Below are 23,902 nucleotides of genomic sequence, written 5' to 3'. Positions count from 1 at the left end.
AAAATTTCCAGAGTTAACTACTTCCGTTTGTAGATGATCTAATATATAAAGATCCACTTCAAATGCTAGCAGTGCTATGAACATGGTCTCCTCTCTTAACTCAGAATTAAGACTTTTGTTTCTTGTTTTATATTCCAGACCCAAAAGTAGGTTAATTGTAGATGCTATATGAAGATAGTCTTATGCTGTATAGTAGTTATCTACAAACAGGCTCTAGCTTCTCCAGGAACACTATAGGATAAATTTAGTTTAAATATATTAAACTAAGAGGCATTCTTTCAAATTAATTTAAATGCATTTTTATTTTTAGACAACCTACATGACATGTTTTTCTTAAAAACAATGTATCAAATAAATCAAGGTGAAAATAAATGAGTTCAAGATGGCATCAGTCTATCTGTCTAAGTCCTGGTATTGGGTGGATGAAAAGCAGCAGTCAGTTATGGTGATTGGTGATAAATCCAAATAATCACCAAGTTTGTTAACATTTCTCCATTTCTAAACCATCCTTAAAGAAAATCATATATGGGTCATCCATCCTCTGGTAGTCTAGGAGAGCAACCATACCATCTGAATTCACGTCTTCACCAATACAGAACTGGTAGTTTTTTTTAAATTACCAAGGATGTGCTTGATTTGTTCTATAGCCCTAGTCATAAAAGGTTTTACTCTTTCTGGTCTTTGTTCTTCAAGTTTGCCTTTGATTGATTTCATGTTATCTTTGCTGTACTTTTTGTAGGCTTCTTTTGTGAAGCTGGTTTCCTGCAAGTGATGGTTCATGACAATATCAACGCAGGTGATGACTGTGCTTTCGGTACCTTCACGCGCTGGGCCTTTGGTGGAGGCTTTCCACCAATGAGCGCATCATCAAGCCAACCTCTGTCCTACTGACCATCTTTCCCTCTACCTCCAGGCACAGCCCCTCCTCGATCTCCCAGATCTTGTAAATGTCAGAGAACATCTCATGGCTGATGGCAGCTGGAGGGTGACAACAGTGGCAGTGCTGGTGTGGCAGGAGCCCAGAATTGGGAGAGAGCACAGAGCAGCGCTGGGGGGAGGGGGAAGCAGGTAATAGTTCCATATTTTTTTAGAGCAAGTTTTAACCTTTTTACAGTTCCCCCAAAAATATACATATAACTTAGGGGTCCATAGACTTCAGGTTAAAGACCGCTGCCTGTTTTAAAAAGTTCAGATGGACTTCAAGATAATTCTAATTTATCCTCCTTAACCCCCACCCATATCCCAATTCAATTTCAGCTTCCTTAGGTCCTCCAGTGAGTTGAAACAGCAACCATTCATTTGCTTTCACCCACTGGCTCAGAGATGCTATCCTAAACCTTTCTGGAGAGTCTCACAAGAAAAGTACAATGTTAACACAGAATTACCCTCCAGTGGTAGACACAACTAATAGTCACAGAAAAGTACGGCCCTACTCATCTATTAGCCTCTCCTTTTCATCTCCGCTTTCCCCCTTCCTTTGTCTTATCTCCTTGCTCCTCTACACTGTCCTCTACTCAAATGTATCATAATGAACAGCAGTGAAATTTAGAGTAAATTAAACAACAAAATAAGCCATGTGTTAGATTTCAATTAATTACAAATACTTTAGGCATGGCCACCCCTTTTAGGATTCATCTGTGGTAGAAAGCACCCCACCCCTATTATTTAGGGATATCCTGTAATGAACAGTCCACATCTGACTACCACAGAGAATTTTATTGACATCTACTTTTCACTTCTCACCAGATACTGTACCTCTATGAAACACAATCTTTGGAACATGCATGTTCCATTTACAAGGTATATGAAAAGTTTTTCTTCTACCAAAAACCATCACCAATCTTAAACCATTCCATTCTTTATAATCTCTTCACCCTGTTTCTGCCATTCCAGACACATTGTTTTCTAATGAAAGTGTTCCATTCAATAAAAATTACTAGGTAATTTCGATATGCAAAAGTACTCAGAGCCAGGAGGCTGGGAAGCTCAAATTTGCTTACATTCAGTTCTCCCCACCCCCAACACCTACTCCTTACAATGCCAATGTTGCTTTCCTCCCTAGGAGTTGAATGACTACCCAGTTCTATACCTCCTACAGTCAATCATCCAATAAATGGGGACAAGAGAAAGAAGACAGTGGCCAATGCACTGATGACAAGTCAATGAAATTAGATCTTGCAATTACCCATTTTTCTGATGCTTCTTAGAATTACCCTATATTTTGATGCATTCTAATTTTACTCTAGTCATCTGGGGATGAGTCTACTCAAGAAACCAATTTTCCTAATGACACAGTGATTATCCCCAGGAGCCGGGGAAGTGAATCCAGGGATTTAGAGATCTACAAGAAAGACCTTTGAATATTTTCTGATGGGCTGTGCTCCATCCCCAAGGGAAAAAACCTCCCTCTTTTAAGTAGGGCTTCCCTTTCAAAAACCATCCATCATTTTGCTTCTAGATTGCTTATTTTTTAAGTTATAAAGTTTATGATAACATTAAATTAAGGACAATCAATGAACTTGCCATTTAACTGTCACTGTAGTTTATTACCTATTAGCAAGAATGTATTTACATCCATAAAGCCATTCAATACCGAAGTCTTCAGGGAGTTTGAATCTCATAAAAATAATACTCAATTTATTATTCCACTTCAGTTTTAACAAAGCACAAGTTGAGATAGCTTAAATATCACTATCTGATAAATGTAGAACAGTCTTCTCTTAACATTTATAGATCATGTACTTCAGCAACCTAATCCTTGAGTTGCAGCTGAAAAAGGCAAAATGTTTGCATGAAGTCATAGACAAACATGTCCTCCTCACATTATAAGTAAGGAATCAAGGCTGGAGAACATTAATAAAGTGGACATGAGCCACAGTAAAAAAAAATATTCTGTAGTAATTATACTCCAACAAATAGAAAGGGGAATTAGTACTGAATTAGCTGAGCAGATTCTGGACATAATTCTGACAGATTTCAGTTCGAGGAACTCTGTTGGAGAAGGTTTCTTTTTTTTTTTTTTTTTTTCCTTCCTTCAATGTTCTTTTACAGAACAGAAAGCAAAACTCAAATCTTTTTTTTTTAAAAAACTCAAGTCTTTTAAAAAATGATTAATGGCCTTTCCGTTTTTTCATTTTTCCTCCAACCACCTTGTTCCTGACACCAATAGCGCCCTCTGTATCATCATTGTCCCCAACATCCTCTCTTTTGCGTTTCTTCTTTTCTCCATGCTCCCTTAACTCCTACAAGAAAACAGAAAGGCACAGATTGAAAATGAATTACTTTTACTGAAAATGAAACTGGCTAGTCTCCCTCAATAAGACCAAATACTGAATAACAACCTATTACCTGCCATTAGGAAAGGACTAGAATTGAATTCCCAATATAAATAATGTTAACCCCATTAGTTCTCAGAGACAGGAAAATTAAAACAGTAAATTATCATTGTCACGTGACAGACAGGCAAAGGTTAAAAGAAAAGTAATATCTAGTATTGGCTAAGATGTGGGAAATTTACATATATTGTTGCTGACTCTGCTGACTTTGCAAACTGATACAACTTTTTTTTTTGTGGTGGTGGGGGGGGTGCAACTTGTCATTCTACATAAACTTAAGTTTAATTACATACTCTTTGGCCCAACAATTCTACAAGTATGCAAAGCTGTACATACCGGGATGTTCAACACATACTTGTTAGAGTAACAAGAAATTGGAAAAAGCATAAACAGCTACCAGTGTAAATCATGTTATACATACATGATGCAATACTTTGTTGTTTCCAATAAGAAATGACCACATGGGTCTTTATTTGTTGAAATAGAAAACATTAACCATACATAATTAGATAATTATAATTATGGTTAAAGAAATAAAAACAGTAAAATCTTACCAATAATTCTCTCTGAGGAGTAGCTTACACTATTTTTATTTACTACTTTAATCCTTTCTGTATTTTCTGAACTTTTCCCCCAATGCACATGCAATATTTTTATAAGCAAAAATACCAAATGAAGAATTCCATGTGGACAGACTCCACACCTCATCTGCTCTACAAATATTCCAACAGGCAAGTTTCTCCATCCCTAAAACTAGAACTCCAAGTAGCAAACAGCACTTCTGAGGATTTTATGTTAGACTCTTCTCGTCACAACTACTACTCTTACTATAATTACCATTACTATTATTACTAGCAACTATACAGTTTATATTGGCTTATCTGGTACTCATACAACTTTGTATGGTACTCAAGGCAAGTTTCATATTCCCAATTTACAGGAGAGGATCTGATACTGAGAGATTAGAAAACTGCTCAGAAGTTCTGAGTCTAAACCCTGGTTCAACCATTTACCTATAAAGAAAATTATCCACCATTTCTGTGATTATGTCTTCTCATCTTACATTTGGAATAAAAAAACATCCAAGTTCGTGTAGTTTACCATGAGGATTAATGTAATAAAGTATCTGGCACATAGTTAATATCATTTGCATAGTAGCTTGTAAGAAAGAAAAGTTACATACCATTCGGGCAAATCTTTGGGCTTCAGTTACACGTTCTGTCAGCATCATAACCTCATCATCCTGTGTTGGAAAGACAGGCAGTTTCTTCCCAATTAAGTGTTCTATACGCTGAAAGAGTTCCACATCATATCTGAGGAAGGAACATTGGCTTGGCTTTGGCTGGCTGATAATGCAAATGCCTGTCCATTCCCAAACTATATGATATTATATGTTATGCCATAGGAGTCACAGTTTTGTATTATTTTAATACATATTCATTATAAAATAAATAAAAAATATTTATTTTAATATTGAACCTATTATTCCTTTTCTAAATACTAGTTAAATGCATTCTTCGATGCAATAACCAATGAGAAAATCAGCCAATGTATTCTTTTTTTAATTTATTTTTAATTGTGGTAAAATATACATAACTACTTTAATCATTTTTAAGTGGACAATTCTGTGACATTAAGTACATTGACAATACTGTGTAACTTTCACCACTGTCTATTTCCAGGATATTTTCATAACCCCAACCAACATTGATATACATTAAGCAATAACTCTCTATTCCCCTCTCCCTCCCCAATCCTTGGTAACTGCTGTTCTGCTTTCCATCTCTGTGAATTTGCTTACTCTAAGTATTTAGTATAAGAAAAATCATACAATATTTATTCTTTTTTGTATGGCTTAGCTCACTCAACATGACGTCTTCAAGGGTCATCCACACTGTAGCATGTATCAGCACTTCATTTCTTGCCCAATGTATTCTATATCACAGAAAATCTTGAGTATATAAAAATTTGTTTCTTTTTTTAAAAAAGAAGTATTAGAAATAGTTATTCTAATACTTGACAGTTAATTACTCTCTGACTCTAGCAGTTGAAAGAATTAATAACTACCAGTTTTTATGCTTCTAAAATGCTAGACCCTATCCTAAATCATTTATATAATATCGCATCTTCACCAAAACTCTGCTAGGTAGATAGGTATTATTTCCACTTACAAATCATGAAAATAGGATCAAGGAGGTTAAGTGATTGCTATAGTAAGTGGTAAAGCCAGGTTCCACGTCAGTCTGTCTCTAAAGTTCTGCTTTTGTCTTTATATTTTTCTGCCTCTAGAGTTGATTTACTTACTGTGTGACAAAGGTAATAGCCTTTCCAGAGCGCCCAGCTCGGGCTGTTCGACCTACTCGATGGATATAATCCTAAAACAAAAAAGATAAATAAATTTAAGTTATACAGAATACAAGTAAAAAATTACATATGCAAAGGTCTTACTTCAAACCTTTAAGACAAAATGGACTAATGTTGGAACAACTTTTTATTCTCCTCACTTTTATACACAATTGACCCAATTTTTCCTTTCTTTTACAGAAAAACAAATCCACAAAGCATAGCTACATGTTTACAGGCTACGTAGTATACAGCACTAGATACAGAGTCAGATCTGGGTTACAGCTTTGATAACCCAACTACCAGCTACACAACTGTCTGCAAGTCACATAACCTCACTGAACCTTGCTTTTTATCTAGACAACAGCCACAGAAATTCATGCCCAAACTCAAGTTATTATGAAAATCAAGTAAGACAGCACCTTGTCTACAGCAGTTAAATATAAAGCCAAGAAATTCACCAATTGTTTTTAATCGTGAGCGATTTTGTCTCCTCAGAGGATATTTGGCAATGCCTGGAGGTATTTCTGGTTGGCATAACTGGGAGGGTAGAATGATACTGCCATTTAGTGGGTAGAGATCAGGAATGCTGCTAAACAACCTAGAATGCACAGAGCAGCTCCCACAGCAAAGAAGTATTCAGCCCAAAATGTTCAAATTGCTAAGGCTAAGAAATCCTAAGATTCACAAAGAACCATAAGCTGTCTAAAGAAACAGACATAGGTTTCAGCTATCCCTTTTGACTGTGAATTTCTAATAATTCTCCTTGTCTACTTTCATTCACATTTATTAATGTTACATAAAACAGGCATGTGCAAAATGATGAGAATTAACAAATCAAGAGCTGTTCCATTTTTTTAATATTTAAACTTAAGCAAGGACAACAAAACTATGTTGTAACTAAGGAAAGATAGGAAACATTCTATTTAGAAATATGTTTGGGGGCTAGAAAGTTAAGTCAGCAACAGGACTCACCTTGGAATGGGTAGGAATGTCAAAGTTGATAACTACATCCACATGAGGAATGTCTAAACCTCGGCTTGCAACATCAGTTGCAAGAAGAATGGAACGAGCCTTTGCCTTGAACTTATTAAGGGATCCTAGACGTTTGCTCTGATATGATGAAAAAGAAGAAACAATAAGAATTTTAATCTTGAAAAACCAAGAAATCTTGGGATCCTAGACTGTGCCATACAAAACAGACACACTACATACAAGAGAAATAAATTTTCAAAGGGACTTTTTTTTTCCCCACTAAGTTGAGACAAGGGCTTCACACGTCCAAACAGAAACATGGCAGCAACAAAAAATACTGAGAAAATAGTAACCTGAAACAGGAATTGTTCCACAGATGATAGAAAGGTAACTGGAAAATAATTTATTGTGTCTTTGGAGACAGAGAATCACTACTAACACTTTAGCTGAATAAATCAACTCACCAGCTCCCAAACCACATACTTATGGAATATTCTAATTTGAGCCTCTTGGAACCATGAAAGGAGGAAGTATGCTTTCATTTACCCAGAGCAACACTTTGAAGCCCCCAAAATGGGAATAATCATAGAAATGGGCGTTAATGCCATGTTATCCTTTCTATGCAAATCCATTGTGGTAAGTTTTATCTTTCTCAAGCCACAGTTCACAGGTAATGATGCCAAAGAATCCTCACCTGGCTCATCTGTCCATGGAGAGGGATGGCAGTGAATCCAAGATTTCGGAGTAGCAAAGCTGTTCTCTGAGTATTATTACAGGTGCTGCAGAATATCATAAAGGAGTTTCCAGCCAATTCATTTAGAATATAAACCAGATAGGTATCCTAAATTACAAACCCAAAACAATATAAGTAATTGAGCCTAGAAGAAAGGGTTGGAGACCTCAGCATAAAAACTAAGACTAAGCCTACAGTTGATTCTCAATTATCCTGACCCCCAGCTACCAGCTTTGCATTTCTTTACTGGCATTACCATTTCTGTGAACCAAGCATTTCATATTCAGCCTAAAGCCAAGTACAAGGAGGTATGTACTCAGCCATCCCGAAAAGCCTTGAAATCAAAGCACAAAACCAGGGTCCCCTTCTCCAAAGAAAACCATAATAAGCCACATAATAATTGGACAAAGGAAAAACTGCCTCCAGGATGGATTAAGAAAGAATTATATCATTACAACATGACTTCATTACTATGGTTTAGTATGCTGTGAATTCTCAGAATGTTTGTCTTAGTGATAAACACAAGCAAGGCATGAACTATAAAACAAACAGAACAGACTCCAGTCTGCACCACAGCTCTTAGCTAATCTAGAGTTGACACATTTTTAGATGCCTTAGGGAGGAAGGAGAGAGAGAGAGGTAGGAATGGTCAAAGTAAATACTTTACCTTGAATTTAGAGGGAATAAAAAGATAATATTGCTGTAATTTCTCAACTGTCTGGTATTTTGAAGAAACAGCACATTTCACAGGATTCTTCAGAGCAGCTCGTTGAAGCTTTTGTACCTGAAGAAAGAAAACCTAGAATAGTACACTGATTCCTAAGTGCTTTCCATTTTTATTTATTATTGCTATTATTATTGTTATTGTTGTTACTTATCAATTCTTATAAAGAAGAAAACAGAAGTCCTAGCAAATGTCACCTTCTTGGTCATGGTAGCAGAGAAGAGAAATGTTTTCCGATCTCTGGGAATCACTTTCAGGATCTTGTCTACCTAAAATCCAAAGAGGAAAGGATACCAACATAACATTTAGACTAGACACCTGCAGCTCCTCCACAGCAAAGGAGATGGAGAACAACAAACATTAAGCACATCACTGTGGGGACTTGGGGCCTCAAAAACTCAATTCAACTAGGCTAAACTTTTGGAATATTTATTGTTTGATACTATACCAGACACTATCCAAAAAAATGCCATTCAGAGAAAAAAAATAGTTTGGATTAGATTAGAGCTACTCCAAGAGAAAAGTGAAGAATAAGTATTAATCAACTAAATGATATAAATCAACTAAATGGCTATGATGACTGGGTCATCAAATAAAATAAAGATAGTTCAAAGTATGTAGAAGAGGCCTAAATCAAATTAAATAGAAAAGAAAATCTGATTTTGATATTTCTCATGTAGTGTAGAAGTCTGATCAGACTATATTCTGTTAAGTACTGACAATGTAAAGAGCACCAAGAGCAAAAAAAGCAGCAGGGATCTTAAATTAAAATGAATTCAGTGCACTACATAAAACAGGTATGCAATGAATCAAAGTTTGAAACAGGGTATCTGCTATGCCCTAACAGGAAAGAAAGTGAGAACTTACCTCTGTCTCAAAATCCATATTCAATATTCGGTCTGCTTCATCCATAACCAAGTATTTGAGAGCTCTTAAGTTGAAACCTTTCGTATTTTCCAAGTGGTCAATCAATCTACCAGGAGTCGCTACAAGAAAAGGTGAGGAAAAAGGACAACGTTTAAGAAAGCTACCTATCACACACACATAGAAAGAAAGAAATTTTAAAAATTAAACAGGGTTACAAAAATTCTTTCACCAAAGTCTTTCCATACAAATAAGTTACAATCAACCTTGGCATATTTTCTCTAATTCATTACTGCCAGAATCTTTTATGTTAGTCAATACTCACCTATTACTATATGTGGTTTTTTTGCCAGGGCCAGAGATTGAGACATTGAATCAATTCCACCTACAATCACAGCTACAGAAATAAAAAGAACATTGAAAAGAGATCCTTAATTTTTTAAAGTAAATTCTAGATTTTTACTTAAATTTGCTCTTCTCTTAGAATAAAAACTTCTTCCAAAACTAAGACACCAAATCAGCTCTTTACTTTAATGAACTTATGCTAGGAATACTTTCTTACAGGCACCTTTTGCACACATTCTCAACTCTTAAGATTCTTTCCTTTCCTCTCAGACTTACCACTCTGCACTCCAATAGAAGACCCCAGGGCTTCAAATTGCTCAGAGATCTGAAAGGCCAACTCCCGAGTGGGGGTGAGAACCAGGGCAAACAAACGCTGGGGCGTCTCTAGAAGGGCATTTAGAATGGGCAAAGCAAAAGCCCCTGTTTTTCCAGAGCCAGTTTCTGCCAGCCCAATGATATCACGACCTAGAAGAAAAAGAAAACAAAAAAAAAAATTCTTTTTGTACTGTTTTCACATTTGTACAATGACATAATGCTGGGCACAAAACAGACACCAAATAAATATTTGGTGAATGATAATTGAATAAACACAAAAGGTATAGTCTCTATCCTAGATAAGTTCAAAACCCAATGGTGAGATAGACAAAAAATAAAATTATAATGTGAGAAGGACTTTCATATAATCCCCTATAAAATATCATGAAAGCACAAAGGAAGGAGTAACTTATTGCCTGGAGGAGTCAGGAAAGGGTAACAGAGGTGATAAGTCAGATAAATCTGGAAGAAAGAAAGGGAAAGAGGAGTTCAAGGAAGATGGCAGAATAGGATAGGTCAAGTTCACTCCTACTCTATGGAAACAGAGAAAGAATGGGAAAGCAACTGAGACAGCGATTCCAGTGTTTAAGTGACCTAGGAGGGTCTTCTACACCACATGAGAAGGCCCTGGTTGCAAAAGCTGAAGAACTAAGACACAGAGAACCGGAGACCGTCTGGCTACAGCAAACAGCCTCACGAGCCCCTTTCCAAATCTAAGTCCAGAGCCCTCAGGAGTGTACGCACAAGGAGACAGGGACTAGGAAGTGCCACATTCCTTAAACACACTACCCTCACCCATGCAACCCAGAGACCCTCAACTCACCTCACACACCTGAACCCCATCACCCGCCCACCACCACCCACCCCTCCCCCATGCTCCAAGCGTCCCTGCCCAATCCCCACCTGTGTGTACCCGCACCATACCCCCACAAGTGCATGCACATCTGCCCCAGCCCAACCCATCTTTCCTGCACAAGCACAAAGTCTTGCCCAACCCCTCCCTAGACCCTCCCATCCATGCCCAGCTCCTCAACACCCACCCCCTTCCTACTGGCTGCAGACAGTAGCTAGCGCATCAAGGCTGCCAGGCAGCACTTAACTTCATACCTAGGCTACACACACACACCCAGCCCATAGAGTCACACATTTCCACACCGCCACCCTGAGCTCTGTGCAAGTGTACATCAGTTTACAGCCCTCCCAGACCTGCGCGCACACACAATCCCTGTCATACACAACCCCAGAACTGACTTCTTGACTCCTGCATCCCAACCACCTGCCCCGCACATGGGCACCCTTGCCCCATGCCCCGACACAAGCGCCCTGCTCCCACATTAGGCAGATGCTCACGTATGCATCTATACTACATAGCCCTGCCCCGCACAGGCATGCACACTTGCTCCAAACCCATCCACACCTGGCAGCCATGCCAGGGCCATGCCCATCCAATGTCATACCATCTAACTCAAGTCCCACAACTCCTGTGACCTGTATCCCACCTCTCACACTCCCACATCCGCATACTGGGCCCCATGGATCCTTCCCCCTGCACAAGGACACAGTTGCACCCTGCACCCTCAGTGCCCCAACCTCTGTGCCACCTCCCCTATACCCTGACAACCCTGAACCCCATGCCCCATGCACCCACCTACATCCTACCTGCACACTAGCCCCTGTGCATCCATACAGCCCCCCATCTGCCTCCCACTGCACCCTACCTTATGTCCCCCATTCTGCACCCTGCTCCTACACTCCAAGCCCTGCCTGTGCTGCACCCCATCCCCATGGCCCCTGCACCACAGCTCCACAGCCCCACAACCTGTACCCTACACTCATAGGCACCAGCAAAGTGTCCCTAACCTCTGACTGTACCTGCAATGCAACACATCGCAGCACGGTTGTGACCCATCCCACAGCTGGCATCCTGCTCCACATCCATCCCACAAATGAAAAGCTTTAGACTACCAAAGGAAATCAACTTACAAAATAACCCTGTCAAGATATCTGCATGCCTCGAAGACAAAAGAAGATCGCTAAGCATATCAAGATGCAGAGAGATATAGTCCAGCCTATGACCAAATTAAAACACTGGAGGAGATACAGACTTTGAAACAACTAATCAAAGATGTTCATATAACTCCACTAAATAAAATAAATGAGATGACTAATGACATAAAGGAGATCAAGAAGACTCTAGAAAAGCATAAAGAGGAATTTGAAAGAATAAATAGAAAACTAGCAGATATAACAACAGAGATTAAAAGTGCTGCAGACCAAATAAAAAATATACTAGAGACACACAACAGCAGATTTGAAGAGGCAGAAGAAAGAATATGTGAACTAGAGGACAGAACAACTAATTTCAAACACTCAAAACTACAAATGGCATAAAAGATGGAAAAATTTAAATTGATCTCAGGAAAATGATGGACAAAATAAAGCACAAAAATATGAAACTACTGGTGTCCCAGAAGGAGAAGAAAAGAGTAAAGGGCTAGGAAGAGTGGTTGAGCATATAATCTGGGAAAACTACCCAACCCTTATAAAGGACATAACTATGTAAAACCAAAGAAGCCTAACGAATTCTAAATAGAATAAATTCAAATAGGCCTTCTCTAAGACACATACTAATTAATCTGTCAAATGTTGAAAAGAGGCAGATTCCTGAAAGCTGCAAGAGAAAAACAATCTACTATATACAAGGGAAAACCACATAAGACTGAGTTGAAACTACTCAACAAGGCACTATGGAGGTAAGAAGGCAGTGGTATGATGATGTGTTTAAGATCCTGAAAGAGAAAGACTTCTAGTCAAGAATTCTGTACCCAGCCAAACTATCCATCAAAACTGAGGGAGAGATTGAAATTTCCACAGACAAACAAATCCTGAAAGAACATGGCAACAACAAACAGGCCCTACAAGAAATACTAAAGGGAGTTCTACCAGCTGGAAAAAAAAGACAGGAAAGGGAAGTCTGGAGGAAGGCACAGAATTGAAGAATACCAGTAAGGGTAATTTAAAGGATAAAAAGAAAAAGAGGGAAAAGAATATACAGATCTGACAAACAAAATCCAAAGGAAATGATGGTGGATTCAAGAAATGCCTTTTCAATAGTAACTTTGAATGTGAATGAACTAAATGTACCAATTAAAAGATACAGATTGGTGGAATGATTTCTAATTGTTTTGTTAATTCTTTTTTTAATTAATAAAAAAAAAAAAAAAAAAACTGTTACTTTAAAAAGTGACAGGGTGGTGCAACGGTGGCTCAGTGGCAGGATTCTCTCCTGCTGTGCCAGAGACCTGGGTTTGATTCCTAGAGCCTGCCCATGCCAAAAAAAAAAAAAAAAAGGAAAAAGTGAAAAATAAAAAGTTTTATTTGTGGAAAAAAAAAAAAAAGATACAGATTGGTAGAATGGATTAACAAATATAATCCAGCTATATGCTGCTTAAAAGAGACTCATTTTAGACACAAGGATACAAACTGATCGAAACTGAAAGGATGGAAAAAGATGTTCTATACAAGTAACCAAAAGAAAACAGGAGCAGCTATACTGATATCAGACAAAAAAGACTTTAAATGTAAAGACATCATAAGAGACAAAGAGGGACACTCTATATTAATAAATGGGAAAATTCACCAAGAAGAAATAACAATCATAAATGTTTATGCTCCCAATCAAGAAGTTCCAAAGTATATAAGACAGACACAGGCAAAACTGAAGGGAGCAACAGATGTTTCAACCATAATAGTAGGAGACTTCAACACACCGCTCTCCTCTATAGACAGAACATTCAGACAGAGGATCAACAAGGAAACAGAGAAGTTCAACAACTTGATAAATAAATTAGACCTAACAGATATATATAGGTCATTACACCCCAAAACACCAGGATATACATTCTTCTCTAGTGCTCATGGAACATTCTCCAGAGCAGATCATACACTGGGGCACAAAACTGGTCTTTATAAATTTTAAAACAATTAAATTATTCAAAGCACTTTCTCTGATCACAATGGAATACAGATGGATATCAATAATCACCAAAGAACAAGAACTTTCACAAATACATGGAGATTATATTACACACTCTTAAACAACCAAGGAGCCAAAGAAGAAATTGCTAGAGAAAACAGTAGCTATCTGGAGACGAATGAAAATGAGAATACAACATATCAGAACTTATGGGATATGGCAAAGGCTGTGCTCAGAGGGAAATTTAATGCCCTAAATGCCTATATTAAAAAAGAAGAGCAAAACTGAAGATTTAACTGCTCACGTGGAGGACTTGAGAAAGAACAGCAAACTAATCCCAAAGCAAATAGAAGGAGAGAAATAACAAAGACTAAAGCAAAGTTAAATGAATGGGAGAACAAAAGAACAAGAGACTCAATAAAACCAAAAGTTGGCTCTATGAGAAAATCAATAAAATTGATGGACAACTAGCAAGGCTGACAAAGAAGAGAGAATGCAGATAAAATCAAAAATGAGAGGGGGGGGTTGCTACCACAGACCCTGAAGGAATAAGAGAAATCATAAGAGGATATTACGAACAACTATATGCCAACAAACTAGACAAATAAGATGAAATGGACATTCCTGGAAACACATAAACAAGCTACACTGAATAAGGAAGAAACAGATCTCAACACACCAATCACAAGTGAAGAGATTCAGTTAGCAAAAATCTTTCCACAAAGAAAAGCCCCAGGGTCAGATGGCTTTACAGGGGAATTTTATCAAACATTTCAAAATGAACTAACAGCAATCCTGCTCAAACTTTTCCAAAAAATTGAGGAAAAAGGAACACTACCTAACTTATCTTACGAAACTAACATCACTTTAATACCAAAACCAGGTAAAGATGCTATAAGAAAGGAAAACAACAGAACAATCCCCCTAATGAACTTATTGCAAAAATTTTCACCAAAGTATTAGCAAAACGAATCCAACAACACATTAAAAAAATTACACACCACAACCAAGTGGGGTTTATACCAAGAATGTGAGGATGGTTCAATCCAAGAAAATCAATTATGTAACACAGCACATAAACAAACTGAAAGGGAAAAACCATATGATCATCTCCATTACATGAAAAAGCACTAGACAAAATTCAACATCCTTTTCTGATGAAAACACTTTAAAAGATATGAATCAAAGGTAACTTCCTCAATATGATAAAGGGCATATATGAAAAACTGATAGCCTGCATCGTACTCAATCAGGAGAGACTAAAATCTTATCCCCTAAGATCGGGGCCAAGACAAGAATGCCCTCTGTCACCACTATTATTCAACCTTTATTAGAAGTTCTAACTAGAGCAATCAGGCAGGAAAAAGAAATAAAAGGCATCCAAATTGGAAAGGAGCAAGTAAAACTTTCATTATTTGCAGATGACATGATACTTTACCTGGAAAATCCTGAGAAATCTACAAGAAAGTTACTTGAGCTAATTAATAAATTCAGCAAGGTGGCAGGATATAAAATTAATGTGTGAAAAATCAGTAACATTTCTATACACAAGCAATGATCTAACTGAGGAGTCAGTTAAGGAAAAAATTCCACTCAAAATAGCAACTAAAAGAATCAAGTACCTAGGAATAGACTTAACTAGGGACATAAAGGACTTATACACAGAAAACTACATAACATTGCTGGAAGAAATCAAAGAAGATCTAAATAGGTGGAAAGACATTCCCTGCGCTTGGACAGGAAGGTTAAATATAGTTAAGATGTCAATTCTACCCAAACTGATCTACAGAGTCAAGGCAGTACCAATCAAAATTCCAACAATCTACTTTGAAGACTTGGACAAGCTAGTTACCAAATTCATCTGGAAGGGAAAGAGACCCTGAATAGCTTAAAGCATCCTAAAAAAGAACCAAGTGGGAGGAATAACACTTATCGACTTTAAAACTTATTATAAAACCACAGTGGTCAAAACAACATAATACTGGCACAAAGATAGAAGTATTGACTAATGGAATCAAAATGAGAGTGCAGAAATAGACCACCAAACCTACTGTCAACTGACTATGACAAGGCCCCCAAATCCACTGAACTGGGACAAAATGGTTTTTTCAATAAATGGGCATAAGAGAACTGGATATCAATAGCCAAAAAAATGAAGGAAAACCCCTATCTTATACTCTATACAAAAATCTTATACTCTATACAAAAATTTACTCAAAGTGGCTTGTGGTAGTTAGATTCAGTTGTCAACTTGGCCAGGTGAAAGCACCTAGTTCTGTTGCTGTGGACATGAGCCAATGGTAGGTGAATCTCATCTGTTGCTAATTACATCTGCAGTCGGCTAGGAGGCGTGTCTGCTGCAATGAGTGACATTTAACTTAATTGGCTTGTGCTTAAATGAGAGAACGCAATGTAGCACAGTCTAGCAGCTTGGCATTCCTCATCTCAGCACTTGCAGCTCAGCCCGGGCCCTTGGAGATGGAGAAAGAAATCACCCCGGGGAAAGTTGTTGGAACCCAGGGGCCTGGAGAGAAGACCAGCAGAGACCATCCTGTGCCTTCCACGTAAGAAAGAACCTCAGTGGAAAGTTAGCTGCCTTTCCTCTGAAGAACCAACAAAATAAATCCCCTTTTATTAAAAGCCAATCCGTCTCTGGTGTGTTGCATTCAGGCAGCTAGCAAACTAGAACATGGCTCAAACACCTAAACATAAGAACTAGTACCATAAAGCTTCTAGAAGAAAATGAATCATCTTTAAGACCCAGTAATTGGTCTTCCTAAACTTTACATCCAAAGCACAAGCAACAAAAGAGAAAACAGATAAATGGGAACTTCTCAAAATCAAATGCTTCTGCACCTCAAAAGGCTTTGTCAAAAAGGTGAAGAGGCAGCCAACACAATGGGAGAAAATATTTGGAAATCACATATTAGACAAAGGTTTAACATCCTACATATATAAGGAAATCATACGACTCAACAGCAAAAGAACAAACAACCCAATTATGAAATGGGCTAAAGATCTTTCTGAGGAACAGATACAGATGACTCAAAAGCACATGAAGCTCATTTTCATTGGATATGAGAGAAATGCAGATCAAGGCTACAATGAGATACCACCTCATACCTATAAGAATAGCTGTTATTAAACAAACAAGAACCACAAATGTTGGAGAGGATGTGGAGAAACTGGGATACTTAAGCACTGCTGGTGGGAATATATAATCGTACAGCTGCTTGGGAAGACAGTTAGGGATAGTTCCTTAAGAAACTATGTATCAACCTGCTCTGTGATCCAGCAATAGCATTACTCGATATATACCCAAAAGAGCTGAAAGCAGTGACACAAACAGATATTTGTACAATGATATTCACAGCAGCATTATTCATAATCACCAAAAGATGGAACAATCCAAATGCCCACCAAAGGCAAGTAATTAACAAAATGTGGTATATACATATGTTCTATTTGCTAGCTGCCGGAATGCAATATACCAGAAACTGAATGACTTTTAAAAAGGGAATTTAATAAGTTGTTAGTTTACAGTTCTAAGGCCGAGAAAATGTTCCAATTAAAACAAGTCTATGGAAATGTCCAATCAAAGGCATCCATCCAGGGAAAGATACCTTGGTTCAAGAAGGTCGATGAAGCTCAGGATTTCTCTCTCAAGTGAGCAGGCACATGGCAAACACAGTCACCGATTCTCTCTCGGCTGGAAGGGCACATGGCGAGCACAGCGTCATCTGCTAGCTTTCTCTCCTGGCTTCCTGTTTCATGAAGCTCCCTGGAAGGTGTTTTCCTTCTTCATCTCCAAAGGTTGCTGGCTGTGGACTCTGCTCTGTGGTGTTGCAGCATTCTCTGCTCTCTCCAAATCTCTTTCATTCTCCAAAATGTTTCCTCTTTTATAGGACTACAGAAACTTATCAAGACCCACCCAAATGGGTGGAGACATGTCGTCAACTAATCCAGTTTAACAACCACCCTTGATTAAATAACATCTCCAGGGAGATGATCTGATTATAGTTTCAAACATACAGTATTGAATGGGGATTATTCTGCCTTTACGAAATGGGATTTTGATTAAAACATGGCTTTTCTAGGGGACATGCATCCTTTCAAACCAGCACAACATACAATGGAATATTATACAGCAGTAAGAACAAAATGACATCTTGAAGCTCATTGCAAAATGGATGAGCCTTGAGGACATAATGCTGAATGAAATAAGCCAGAAACAAAAGGATAGACACTGTAGGATACCACTTTTATGACCACAGTAAAGGTAAAATTGGAGGCTTATAATAGAGGACACAGAGGACCTAGAGATACATGCAAGCTCGAGATGGGTGAAAGGTTAGCTATTCAGGTTGAACTCAAATGTAAGGTAATAGAAGTGAAGGCAGTTCAACTAGTGTGTCTATAAGTAATATTACCATATTGAAGGTGAATATGACTGAAAGGGATTGTACAGACACATGTGTCTCACTGGCTAATGTTACAAATATAAATAAGTTTTTGCATGAACTACCTCGAAGGTATGATTCTTATAAAAAGAATGTATAAGTTCAGGGTATGGGGGAAACTGCTATTGCATGCTATGCTGGTTTGAAACGATTATGTACTCTAGAAAAGCCATGTTTTAATCCTGATCCATCTAGTGGAGGCAGCCATTTCTTTTAATCCTGTAGTACTGTAAGGCTGGAAGCTTGACTACACTATCTCCACAGAGACGTGACTCACCCAATTGTGGATATTAACCTTTGATTAGAAGGAGATATAGCTCCATCTTATACCTATATATATAATTCCAGGTGGGTCTTGATTAGTTTACTGGAATGCTTTAAAAGAGGGAACATTTTGGAGAGAGCCACAAGAACCACAAGAGCCCTCACAGTCAGAGGGGGAGCTTCATAAAACAAGAAGCCTGGAGAGAAAGGCTGAACTCCATCAGCCTTTCTTGAGTGAAGGTATCCTCTAGCTGGTGCCTTAATTCGGACATTTTTATAAATCTGCTCTAGTCAGGACATTTCCACAGCCTGAGAACAATAAAAAAAGTTAAAGAAAAAAAAAAAAAAGAGGGAAAGAAGGCCATTCCTGTATTAGAAAAGAAGGGCGGTGACTAAAGAACATAGCATGCTTAGGAGGAATGAGTCATGCAAAGTGGCTGCAACAGTGTAAGAGAAAAGAGAGAAAAGAGTAAGACTAGAAAGGGAACTCATAAACCATTCTAAAGAATCATGATCTTTTTTTTCCATAAGAGAGAAGAACTGAAGGATTTTAAGCAAGGAATATTATAATCAATATTAAGAAGACAAAACTCTAGGTCTGATAGCTTAAGGGAGAGTCAAGGAGTTTAACAGTGCATAATACTTACAGTGCTCCTCCTGAGGGAAGAACGCCATAAGTAATTCCTTAAGAATAGTTCACCATGGTTTATTATCACCACTCCAGCAATACTGATAAGATTTGGAAATTAACTCCCAAGCTAACTTCACCATCTGTAGGGTGGCTGTGCAAGGGAACAATGCCCACTGTGAATGTTTCCTGTGGGTAATAACCTCCACTGCTGTTGTTCATGATTGTACAACTGGTGAGGTTTCCTGACCCAGAAAACAACCCTACAATAAACCTACTTTTCCTGAGGTACCTGATCATGACTCAGTTCCCTGCAGTATAAAATTACCTAAATGGCCAGTATGAGGAAAATGAGAGCTCAGTTAGAATATCGGATGTAAATGAGGAGAGTTATAATGATGGAAGCATGGAAACGAAGACAAAAAAAGAAAGATTTAGAAAGTAATATGGGTTACACACAGGTTTCTAATGTGGGAGACCCAAAACCATAAACCGAGGTAGGGGCTATAGAAAAAATAATTATAGTGAGGAAAATAATGACTCTATAGTTCAAATTTAGGAAACTTGAGGTTCCTGCAATAAGCTCAGAGAGAAATATCTAAAACCAACTGGATACCATGACCAAGTGGGGTTTATACCAGGAATGCAAGGATTCTTCAACACGAAAAAATCAATTAATGTAATATAGCACATTAACAAATTGAAAGGGAAAAATCACATGATCATCGATTGATCCTGAAAAAGCATTTGACAAAATGCTGCATTCTTTCCTGATAAAACATTCCAAAACATAGGAATCAAAGATAAATACCTCAATATGATAAAGGGAATATTTTAAAAACTGATAGCCAGCATCATACCCAATGGGGAAGAGAATGAACACCTTTCCAAGGATGCCCATTGTCGCCACTATTATTCACCATTGTACTAGAAGTTCTAACTAGATCAATCAGGTAGGACAAAGAAATAAAAGGCATCCAAATTGGAAAGGGAGAAGTAAAACTCTTATTATTTGCAGATGATATGACACTATACTTGGATAATCCTGAGAAAGTTAATTGAACTATTAAACAGATCCAGCAAGGTGGCAGGATTCAAAATTAACGTGCAAAAATCAGTAACAGGGTGGGCCACGGTGGCTCAGCAGGCAAGAATGCTTGCCTGCCATGCCAGAGAACCTGGGTTCAATTCCCGGTGCCTGCCTATGTCAAAAAAAAAAATCAGTAACATGGTATGGTCACCTTTAGAAAAAATGCTTATAAGAAAACAGGCTTAGATTGTAAGCTTTTAGAGCAAACACACAAAGTCCGGAGTGGTGATTTTCATTTCTGGATTTTTTTTTTTAAATACCAAAAACACCAAACAAACGTAAACATTCTTAACTTTTGATTTATTTCTGGATTTTGACAGACTGTTTTATATATATATATACAACCTGATATTTAGAGATAAGAACAAAGCCAAACAGGCTGGATTTAAGTAACTCAGAACATAGGGGAAAGGAAGACAGTATCTATATTTTAGAACCACACATACTCTTTGAGACCAATGGAAGAAAGGTTTATTTGGTCTAGAACTGAAATTTTCTGTAGTGCATAATCTAACAGAATCTATCTGTATAGCTCACTTGAATAACTGAAACACAGCACAAAATAAGAAAGTGGTCCTTTAATCCTGTATAGATTATTGTAATATACTCTAGGATGTATCCTAGAGTATATTAAGCAGATAATCAAAAAGTATTGGCAATGTCCCCTGAGGGATAGGAGAAAAATATGGAAGTATTAAACCTTACCAACAGGGAATCCCCTGATAATGTGTCAAACTTTAGGGACACCCTAATCAATAGGCTATGCCCTCGATCATGAGGTTTACTCTTATGAAGCTTATGTAAGTAGCAGAGAAGCTTAGACTACCTATAGGCATGCCTGTAAGAGTTACTTCTGGATGACCTCTTTTGTTGCTCAGATGTGGCTTCACTCTCTCTAAGCTCAGCCCTGCAAGTGAAATAATTGCCCTTTCCCTTACATGGGACATGACATCCAGGGGTGAAAGTCTTCCTGGTGATGTGGGAGATGACTCCCAGGGATGAATCCAGACTTGGCACCATGGGATCAACAGTTCCAACCCAACCAAAAGGGGGAAAAGAAGTATATTTAATAAAGTATCAATGGCAGGGAGAGTTCAAATGGAATGGAGAGGCTACTCTGGAAGTTGCTCTTATGCAAGCTTCAGTTACACCTTGCTACCTATTATAACCTGCCAACCCCCAACCAGGACCATTCCATCCAATCCTAAAAAACACGCAGGGCAATATAGAAGATTCCACAAGGGTTCCATCCACCAGAGTAACTTTCCAGAAACCTACAACCTCCAGATGGGGCCCCTGGTCCAGATAAGTCCTGAAACCTAGCCCAGCCTCTCCAGAACATCAGATAGTTTCATCTCGCTACCCCATATTGGTGACAGACCCTTTCAATATGAAAAATTCAGAATTGCCATAGCCCAAACACCCCTAAAGGTGGGGGGCGGGGGTGGGGGCGGGGATGGAAAGATCAGAGGTGATGGTGGAGTTATACAGAGAAGAGAGGATTTAACAAATAAATATGAATGCTGAATCATTAAATTCATATCTCTTTTAGTCTCCAGCATTTTAGAGCAGCTGGAAGCAAAAACCTAAAATTGTGGAATTATAACCCATGTCAAACTCTAAAACATGTTATACAATTAATTGTGGTGCTGTGCTTTGAAATTCATAGCTTTTTTGTATATATGTTATTTTTCACAAAAAAAGAAGGAAAAAAAGTCTATTGTAAAGATAAAAAAAATAATTAAGCCCTCTAGCCTCCTATATTCTGGAGCAGCTAGAAGGAAAATTCTGAGAGGATCATATGGTAGCCCATGACAAACTCTGAGATCTGTCCTGTAACTACTTGTTAAAGAGTGTTTTGAAATTTTGTTTTTTTATTTCTTTGCGTTGTATATATGTTATACCATACAATAAAAAAGTTAAAAATCTGAAAAGAAAAAAACAAACAATTGGATATACTTGTTTGGAGCTCAGGTGAAAAGTAGGGGCAAGAAATACAGATTTAGGAGTCTAGAAATCTCTATTTTTTTAAGTTCCTCAGGTGATTCTGATAAGCACCAGACTGAGAATCCTCAATGCAGATATTATAAAAGCTTCAGGATTGGATGTGATCTCTTAGGAAGGGTTTCAGAGTTACAAAAAAAAAGAGGAGAGAATCAACATTGCAAGACAAAGGGAAAGGAAGCAGATAAAAAATGAGGAAGAACCACTAGAAAAGGAGAAAAAAGTACTGCCTTGAGAGTTAAGGAGAGTTTCAAGAAAGGTGAGTGATCAGTTGTGTTTAATATCACTGATTAAGCAGAATGGGACATTCAATATCCATCTCATACACAGTAATAACTTAAACTGAGATTTGCCAGACCAATAGTATAGTATGTAATAGTATATTCTAGTGAATCTTACCACTTTAGATTCTATCCATTTACATCAGTGTTTTCCATACAAAAGTATGTGTACAGAAATGTATTAAAAGTCAGACCAGACAATAGATTAATTTTATAAAGGTTATAGGAAAAAATATCAATCCAAGGATAATATTTCTACCTCATCTTCTAATGTTAATGTTCCCCCTGGTTGCAGATTGATGACAATGAATTGCAAAAGCATCTATCTATTTGAGAAATAAAATAAAGATCAAGTCAGTCAATGAACTCCAAAGCCTTTTATTCCCCACCTCCTCAGGAAATCTGCCTTTCCTATGACCACACCATGACATCAAGAATTTAAAAAAAGCAAGATCTCTCCTCCTTTCTTTGTTAAGGGAAATTTTTTATTTTTCAGAAAGAGTACATATGAAAGATTTATGAACGTAAAAGAAGCTTAAGGAACTCAATTCATGTAGCAGTGAGCAAAGTCCACTGTCAACAGCTAAGGTTTGCTGTTCTTTCAGTTCTTTTATGATCCCCACAGAGCAGCACCATTTCTTCCTCCAAAATCCCCTAAGCCTTTGATGTTCATATCTGTGTCAAATCCATTAGGATGCATGAGCTCCAGGATAACAGATTAAATTTTGACATATTCACTTGCCATATTGCCAGCACCTAGTATAAACACTTGGTATATGCAACCATTCAATAAACTGTCTGAAATTCCAAGAGAATTGAGAGTGCTCTCTGAAATGGAAATAAACTTAATACAAGAAACAGATGGGAAAGAAGTCAAATACAAAAACCGTCAAAAAGAATGTGATCTCTTTATAGTAACATTCTCTGATATAAGGTCAAGAATATAGTTTTTTTTGAGCCAAAGAATCTATATTGAAATTCTAGGTCTGGCAATAATTAGACATGACTTTGGCCATGTTCCTTAATGCTCTGAGCCTCACTCACCTCACAAATAAAATAAGCATTCCAACCTTTCAGGACTGTTAATAAGGTTTAAGAACAAGTGACATGACTTCTCAAGAGGTATATCTTACTGCCAGCAAGGCTGGCAGTTTAGGGAGGTACAGAATTTAGTCTGTCATCCAGGGCAGCTAGTAAATAGCCAGGAACAGTATCAAACAACTATCAAGGGGAGATCAGTGACCAGACACATATTGCATACCAGTCTGGAACAGGTGGAATGGCTGAGATTCCACACAGACCTGTAAGTCTCCCAACCTGCAGAAGCCAGTGCCCCTCCCCGATGGGCACGGGAGGCTGGTTCCCCAAGAGGAAAAGAAATAGACTCTACTAGTAGCAAGGAAGTTAGCGCAACCAAGCTTCATCTACAAAATTAACAAATTCAGACTGCTGAAAACAGGCCCCCAGCACAGAAAAACCTGGAGTAATCATTAAAGGAATCAGGAGATTTTGCCCCACAGGGAGGGGGTGGGGTTGATGGGGGGAAAAAGGCTTTTTGAGTTAGC

At 37.9% G+C, this 23,902-nt stretch overlaps 1 protein-coding gene and 1 pseudogene across 2 annotated transcripts in view; both read right to left on the bottom strand.

Moving 5' to 3' along the window:
• Positions 1 to 300: 300 nt before the first annotated feature.
• On the bottom strand, positions 301 to 2,397 carry LOC143691531 (translationally-controlled tumor protein-like; annotated as a pseudogene).
• A 122-nt stretch (positions 2,398 to 2,519) lies between these two features.
• Positions 2,520 to 23,902, bottom strand: part of DDX47 (DEAD-box helicase 47) — a 36,864-nt gene continuing 15,481 nt past the window's right edge. Inside the window, exons 3-12 of one of the 2 annotated variants that reach the window (XM_077170115.1) lie at positions 9,596 to 9,784; positions 9,300 to 9,371; positions 8,978 to 9,096; positions 8,308 to 8,379; positions 8,054 to 8,170; positions 7,348 to 7,494; positions 6,654 to 6,791; positions 5,640 to 5,710; positions 4,519 to 4,648; positions 2,520 to 3,242 (exon numbers count right to left, since the gene is read on the bottom strand). In XM_077170115.1, coding sequence (XP_077026230.1) covers positions 3,111 to 3,242; positions 4,519 to 4,648; positions 5,640 to 5,710; positions 6,654 to 6,791; positions 7,348 to 7,494; positions 8,054 to 8,170; positions 8,308 to 8,379; positions 8,978 to 9,096; positions 9,300 to 9,371; positions 9,596 to 9,784 — 1,187 coding nt within the window. In that variant the 3' untranslated portion in view covers positions 2,520 to 3,110. The remainder of the gene's footprint in view (positions 3,243 to 4,518; positions 4,649 to 5,639; positions 5,711 to 6,653; positions 6,792 to 7,347; positions 7,495 to 8,053; positions 8,171 to 8,307; positions 8,380 to 8,977; positions 9,097 to 9,299; positions 9,372 to 9,595; positions 9,785 to 23,902) is intronic. The other variant, XM_077170116.1, reaches the window with a different exon arrangement.

The sequence above is a fragment of the Tamandua tetradactyla genome, chromosome 7, assembly GCF_023851605.1.
Source record: "Tamandua tetradactyla isolate mTamTet1 chromosome 7, mTamTet1.pri, whole genome shotgun sequence".
Taxonomy (NCBI): Eukaryota; Metazoa; Chordata; class Mammalia; order Pilosa; family Myrmecophagidae; genus Tamandua; species Tamandua tetradactyla.
The sequence above is the reverse complement of the archived record's forward strand: the minus strand, read 5'-3'. Positions and strand labels throughout refer to the sequence as shown.